General features: G+C 39.4%; 2 protein-coding genes across 3 annotated transcripts; both read right to left on the bottom strand.

The window, feature by feature from the left end:
* Positions 1-508: 508 nt before the first annotated feature.
* On the bottom strand, positions 509-2,657 carry LOC106317866 (protein phosphatase 1 regulatory subunit pprA). The gene is made up of 6 exons (XM_013755658.1): positions 2,346-2,657; positions 2,017-2,247; positions 1,781-1,927; positions 1,562-1,704; positions 1,367-1,481; positions 509-979 (listed from the first exon to the last, which is right to left on the bottom strand). The coding sequence occupies exons 1-6, from the start codon at positions 2,613-2,615 to the stop codon at positions 899-901; spliced, it is 987 nt and encodes a 328-aa protein (XP_013611112.1). The 5' UTR covers positions 2,616-2,657; the 3' UTR covers positions 509-898.
* Positions 2,658-3,751: 1,094 nt separating this feature from the next.
* LOC106317865 (probable glycosyltransferase At3g07620) lies at positions 3,752-6,768 on the bottom strand. 2 transcript variants are annotated; one of them, XM_013755657.1, is made up of 5 exons: positions 6,604-6,768; positions 5,765-6,464; positions 5,551-5,681; positions 5,049-5,397; positions 3,752-4,573 (listed from the first exon to the last, which is right to left on the bottom strand). In XM_013755657.1, exons 2-5 carry the CDS (start codon positions 6,392-6,394, stop codon positions 3,905-3,907), a joined length of 1,779 nt encoding a protein of 592 aa, XP_013611111.1. In that variant the 5' UTR covers positions 6,395-6,464; positions 6,604-6,768; the 3' UTR covers positions 3,752-3,904. The 2 variants fall into 2 exon arrangements, with proteins under 2 accessions (XP_013611111.1, XP_013611110.1); XM_013755656.1 differs by having other exon boundaries at positions 5,765-6,738.
* Between the last annotated feature and the right edge of the window lie 645 nt (positions 6,769-7,413).

The raw sequence follows: 7,413 nt of genomic DNA on the forward strand, positions 1-7,413 counted from the left end.
GTGAATCAAAATAAAAGGGTTAGAATTTAAACCCTGGTCCTATTAGGGCCAACCCTATTTAAACCCTGTTTAAAAAATGAGGGTTAGGGTTACAAATGGGTTTGCAGGGTTAGGGCTAACCCTGTCACGTTGAGCCCATATTAACATCCCTACTACTGCCGCGCCTTCGTGGATTTTACACTTGTCAACTTTTTATTCGCTACATTCATCTAAAGCTCCCTGTTTTTTTCTTTCTAATCGCGTGATGTAAAGTCACAAATCAAACCATACCAAACCGTACTTGACTTTGCAGACCGGTACAAAATTAGAATTCGATTCAAATCGGTTTAGTCTAGAAAGTACTATTTTGAGAAGTGTGTATGGATAACTGTGATCTATACGATGGTTATTTAGGTAGATATGAAACGTTAGTGAAACATAGCTCTTTCTTCTACAAGATGTTATTAAGAAGGTATCAAAACCTATGAATGATCGATTTTTTTCCAGGAATTTGTTCGGGTTCATCAACTTCACACATGTAATGAAAGAACAGACTTGACAATAGTAACCAAAAAGCAGTGAAACCTCAACCTAGCAACTTTTCAATGCTTAACAATCACACATGAAAACCCCGAAAAAAATAATAATAATAAAGAGTGTCAGGGGAAACAAAGACAAACTCAGCCTTACAACACAGACCAAACACTGCTTACAGAGTTACAGGCAAATACAAGCGTTGGGTTTGCTTGCAAGGGAACACGAGAGTCGTTTTGACAAAATATTGATGAAGACAACGATTTGATTTGCTCCTTTGCACTTCTTTATGATAAACAGCAGGACCACGTGTATATTTCGAGATATCACCTGATTTCTTGGATTCAATGCCCATATGCTCTCATTAAACGAGGCATATCCATCTTCAAGCAAATAAGTTAGAATCTATTTGCTCCACATTTGGGAAGATTTGTCTCAGCACAGCAACGTAATCAGAAGACTTGGCCTGAGAAGAGATACGACAATACATAATTATTAATACTTTTTTTAACTAGATATAGCTACATGGATGGATCCAAAGTGAAATGAATAACTTCCACAATTTCCCAGCCAGAGAAATTATGATCTAAAGAAGATATTGGGCCTCAACTAAATAAATGAATAAACGGATGCAGATATCTACAACCATGTTGCGATGCTCAACTTATGTTCCTTGATGCATACATTAAATGATTTATCTATATTACGATGCACACTGAACAAGACAGGCAATGGGATCCTATGCGTACCACTAAACTGACATGCCATATCAAAAAGCAAAACGAAGATATGAAATCCTACGATGATGCATGACCAGAGACTGAAAGACCTCCATGTATGGTTAAAAACTTACACAGGGGTTATTTTCGAGGTAGATAGTGGTGAGTTTCTCTTTAGAGCCTGTAACAGCTTCTGTGATTGCTTCAAGTGATTCTATCTGGTTGTCATTAAGCCATAAATCTTCCAACCTATAAAATTAATGTCAAGTCAAGATGGAGAACAACAAAACACAAAAAAATAGGTCTAAGGCAATGGAAATTTTAAGTACTTTGTGAGGGTCTGAATATCATCAACGGATGTGAGCTTGTTGTTCGAGACGTCCAATACCCGTAGGTTAACCAATGCGCTCAAGCCTTCCATTTTCGAGATACCATTATGGCTCAAATATAACTCTTCAAGAGCAACACACTCCTGGACACATTTTTTTAAACGCATCAGAAGAAACAAAATGCTTATGATATCTGCAGAAAGGTAAAACAACGCACACCTCAAATCCTTTCATAGAGGTCAATCGATTGCTCTGCAAGCTAATCTTCTTAATACATGTGAGCCCACACAGGTTCACAACTTTGATACGGTTTCTTCCAAGCCATAGTTCATCTAATTTAGTGAAGTTCTCCATATTCTCCATCACCTGAAAACATCAAGGCTCTCAATTTTCATTGCTGAATCCTTATAAAGCGATTAGAAAACACCAAAGGATGCGGAACAAAACAAACAAACCCGTAATCTATTAGAACCGAGTTCAAGAATCTGCAAGTCGTGCAAGTGTTCAATCTCCATAATCTTGTTAACTTCGTTCTTAGAAACGTAGAGCTCCTTGAGTGTGCTAGAGGCCTTTGATAACCCTTGCAGCGAAGTGATCTCATTGAAAGATACGTCGAAAACCAAAAGCTTTGAGAATATGGCAGTATCTGGAACCTTTGCTAGCTTGTTATCTCTGAGAATCAGCTCCTGCATATATATATATATATAATGATGATCAATCGTAGGGTTTCCACGGATTATAAATGCCGATTCAATTCAACACGATTAGAGAGTGGAGAGATCACCTCGAGATCGGACAAGGCGTCCCAGCGAGACAAGGGCTCAACGGCGGAATCATCGATTAGGTTTTGGCGAAGAGAAAGCTTCTTCAGCGCAGAGAGCTGAGCGATTCTCGAGTCTAATTCCGATAAACGGTTCGCCGTAAGGTCCAGCTCAATTAGAGTCGGTGGTAACTCGATCGCATCGAGAGTGTGGAGCTGGCAGCTAGTGAGATCGAGAACATTGTCCGAATCGTCGATCTCCATTGATGGTTGCTCTTCCTTTTCACTGCTCATGGCTTTTTGGACTCAGTCTCCGAAACGACGACGACGACGAACTTTGTGGGGGAAGCTGAACTGTTCTAAGCGAACTTCTCTTACACTCAAACGTCGACGTTTTACTGTAGGCCGAAAGCCCATAGATAGGCGTTGGATAAGCAGGCCCATAAGCTTCCGCGTGTTTGTTTCCCTTCAAATCAATATCAAGTTAAGCCGAACTCAAAAGCTGAAGTTCACACCAATGGAGACTAAAACATATCATTACTCTTTACTCTGCTTAAACTTGTTACTTAGACTCGTACCCGCCTTGAAAATTCAACTACTCGTTGTTGTCAAGTATCAAGTATCATTATTATGTTTAGTACTTGACTCGTTACGTCTCATTACTTACTCCATTACTTGTTATTTGTTACGTGATATATTAAATAATTATTTATATTTGTCTTTTCTTTTACTTACATTTAAGATTGGACACAAATATTCATTACTCTTATTATATTACTTGTTTCATATCTATCTTGATTTTTAAATATTCGTCCTCATCTAATCAAGTATTATATAGTAACAAGTATTAAAAATTTAATTACATGACATGTTATTACCCGATACTTGCTTAGTGAATACATTTTTGTCATCATAAAAATTATATTATGTTTATATATCGAAATATTCATATATTTTTCTTATTTTCTTCTTTATAACATGTACAAATATTTGGTTTAAATTAATTCACATGTTATGTTAAGTAGAATAAATAACACAAACTTTCATATCTTTTTCTAATAGATTATCATTTAGTTCATAAATACTCATAAAAACTCTTAAATAGTTCACAAGTACTCGCAAAATAGTTCACAGGTACTCGTAAATAGTAAGTAGGAGAGCAGAGCAAGTAATTTGCGAGTAATTCAGTTTTGATCAAGTACTCGAAATAGCAAGTATTCGTTTTTAACAAGTCAAGTACAAGTCGAAAGTTTTATTACTCGTATAAGGCAAGTTAAGTCGCAAGTACGCACAAAATAGCGAGTAATCGCCTTATGCCCATACACCTCCCATACACCTCCTGTAAGTTACCAAGTTGTAAGTTGTAACCATTTTGTTGGCATAGAGACACACATGATACATCTTTAAACCAAAAGAGACTGAAACATACATATTGTAACCATTTTATTAGCATAGAAACATACATCTTGTAACACAACCAGTATTTACAAAGGTAGAGTCAACATGGTAGCTATTCCTACTCACACAACAGACAAGACTTAGACAAGTACATTAGAACACTAACACATCACGATATAAGCATATCATCTACGTTTTACTTGGAACACTCTGTTATACCAAATAGAATGCAAGACCATATGAAACAGATCATATCTCTCCGGTTTAGCATGCCACAGAAAATGCCTTTGCGCCTTCCTCACCGCCATTTGCATCTTCACGTACTTCTCTTCCGGTATAGACATCAAAATGTCTTTCAACCTCGGGATGTCTTTCTCCGCAACAATGACCGAGAAGGCGCTCCAATCAAGAACCTCAAAGAAAGGCGGCACAAAGTTGTCTGATATAATCACAGGGACACACTCGTAGAAAATAGACTCAACCACCCTCGGGCTGTTCACCTCGTACCCTTTAGGACAAAGGCAGTACTTGCTGCTTTTCATCTGGTCTATGTAGTTCATCTTGCTAGCCACACCGAGTGGCATTCGACCGTAGATTCTCATGTCCGGGTCTTTGTCTTTCCAGTGCTGGAGTAGGATGGTGCGTAAGTAACCGTGCATGCTTCCGGCATAGAAAGCTAGGATCCGCCTCTGAGAGGGAGGTTTTCCACCTAAATCACGAAGCGGGTTTTTGGCGGCTCGGACATATGTTTCAGGGAGTGAGATGTCTCTTCCAATCTTGAACCCTGCGGTAACGTCTGCGTTGCATAGAGCTTTAATGCAATGCTCCATGTGGTGCCTCGTCTCATATGGTGCCTGTTTAGTGAACACAAATTCAAGACGTGAATATTAGGCCTGCTGTTATTAACTAAACTGAACCTGCCGAACCGAACCGAAAAGTTTGGTTTATGGTTCAGTTAGGTTAGAAGATTCGATTCAATTCGGCAACTAAAACTTTTGGTTTTCGATTTTGGTAATCAGTTAGTTCGATTTTCAAAGAGAAAAACCAAAAAGATGCTAATTTTAAGCCAAAATTCCAACCAAACTAACCAAAATTTAAACCGAAATAACCAAACATAACCAAAATTTTGTTAATTTTTTCCAATTTAAACCGAAAACCATATATACTTTGGTAGAGATTTTTGAAGCTGAATTTCTTTTCGGTTCACTTCAGCTAGATTTCGACCGACCCGAACTACCCAAAGAAACCAAACCCGCAGGCCTAGTGAATATACTTACTCAATGGCGAAATAACTAGTTCATTCATAGAAGAACTGAAGGAGGTGCATACCCAATCATGACAGGCGACAAGAAAATGATCAGCTCCACCGGTTCTGTTGAAGAAAGGGTACTTGGAACTGATGTGCTCAGTGTATTCCTTAAGAAACTGGCGTAAGTTGGTTCGGTTGTGAGAGTTACGCACATAAAGCGTGTATTCTAGCATCCGTGCACTAAATGGCATATAGTACAAGTGAGCCCTTCTTGGATCCTTTACAGTGTAACGCTTGTTTCCTTCCATCAACTTCATGAACCATCCCTCTGATGCATACAACCCCTTGAGTATTGGAGTATGGAAAATGGGGCGGCTTCCTTCTGTATATACATAAACCTTGAGTAGCCGTTCCATAAGTTCGTAACTCCTGAGGTATATAACTGAATCGAATATGTCAAGATTACCTTTTATAGTAAAACACTACCAACGGCATCAGATTGTATATGAACTAAACAGATCATATTATTTCATCTACATAGGACTAACGACATTAAGAGAACTCATAGACGTATACCATTACCTCTTAAACATGGAAACATTACGGAATATTGGAGGGTAGAGTTCTCGATCAATTGTTACAACAGGAGCATTCTCTATCTCCTTTCTTGCAGCCAGCATCTCCTCATCTCTCCTAGAAGACCAACGCGGTCGCTAAATTGGAAGAAGCAGTAATTTCTCAAGTACATGATAACTAAAAGTTCCATAGGGTATACAAAGAAACTAGAAGGACGTACCATTGCGCGTGAGGATCTACGGTGCCTTGTTAAAATCCGATTCATCTCATCTATTGTGGTCACAGTTTTTGGTGGAAGATCACACCGCATCTTCTTCTTCTTCTTACTCACTTTCTTAGTAACAATCAAGGAACTATTTTCCAGAATAGGAGCAGCTATGGAGGAGCCTCCACTCAAAACAGAGTTCTGACTTTGCAAAGACACATTTTGCACCTGATTTTGCATCACATTTTTCTCTAACGGAAAAAAACTGTCACTTTCATTGTTTCCAGCCACTTCTTTGACGATGACACTATCATTCACATCTTCAAAGCTCTCAAAATCAACAAGGTCAACAAACCCTTCATCATCCTCTGTCTCATTCCTTAGACCAGAGCCATTATTCTCCAACAACCCTGTAGGAGCCGCAGAGACGTTAACCGCAAGTGTGTTCCTAAGAAGAGCGTTTTGCGATGGAGTCATCAACGCATTGTGCTCATTGGGAAGTTTGGGTCTTCTGCCATCAGGCAACAGATATCTTCCATATGAAAGTAACAACAGGATATGAGTAAGAGCCAGACCCGCGGCAAGAACTGCCCATGTCGGTTTTCCACTTCGGGAAACTTTTCGGAGCTCAGATCTAATCTCCATGTGAAGAATTCACACAGATTCAAAACCGACAAAACAGTCAAGTTCGTGTCTTTAACTTCAGAAACTTATCCTACCGACACAATCAAGAAAAAAAAGGGTCGTTGGTCAACTCACTGTTAACTGAAACTTATGTAAGTTGCGTGCGAATTGGTAATACAATATATCTTTTTGTCGGGAAGTTACTAAAAAGGTAAAGAAACTCAACAAACCTTGAAGAAGAAGAAGAAGAAGAAGAAGAAGAAAGGACATGGAGATGAGAAAAACGGAGTCGAAGAGAAAGGAAGAAGCCTCCGATCCGAGTGAAGTGGCTGTATTTGATCTTCTTCTCTTTGACGACCTTTGACTCTTGAGGATTTAAAACGGAGGCTTCCGGTGACGACAAAAGGACAAACACACAAGTTGGCGAAGAAACCAAACCAAGACAGCCCGAACCAAATCAAATCATACAATTTACCGAACCAAATCGATTCCACTACCAAAACAATTTAAACCAGTCGGTTTGTTCTCTTAAAATGAACCAACCAGCCGGTTTAAAACTGACTCCATCAACACTACCCTGTTCGTATCATTGGGCTTCGCCGACAGAGTGAAGCAACAATCTTCATCAGCAACGTTTACAAATTTTCTCTATCAAACCCTAACTAAACCATCGCCATGAAGGAGCTTCTTCATCAGTATACAGATCTTCTCTCCTCGTCATCGTCATCTTCTTCTCCATGTTTCTCTTCTGGCTCCGTCCCCAGCTACAAAATCTCAACCCCCAGAACGAGGTTTCAACGCACACAAACTACACAATCCGATTTAACCAGTACAAACCTGCGAAAAAACAATCGAGTCTACCTCGAATCAGACGGACTTTGGTGTTCTATGGATCCAGTAAAGCGGGAAAGAAACAGTCGTTGGAGAGATTGAGAGGCTAGCGATGGTGAAAGACGCGAACGTGGAGTTTAGGTATCAGAGAGTGTTGCTTTGGAGGATCTTTTCTCTACGGGAAGAAACGTCCGGGGGGGGGGGGAAGA

The sequence above is a fragment of the Brassica oleracea genome, chromosome C9, assembly GCF_000695525.1.
Source record: "Brassica oleracea var. oleracea cultivar TO1000 chromosome C9, BOL, whole genome shotgun sequence".
In the NCBI taxonomy this organism is placed as follows: Eukaryota; Viridiplantae; Streptophyta; class Magnoliopsida; order Brassicales; family Brassicaceae; genus Brassica; species Brassica oleracea.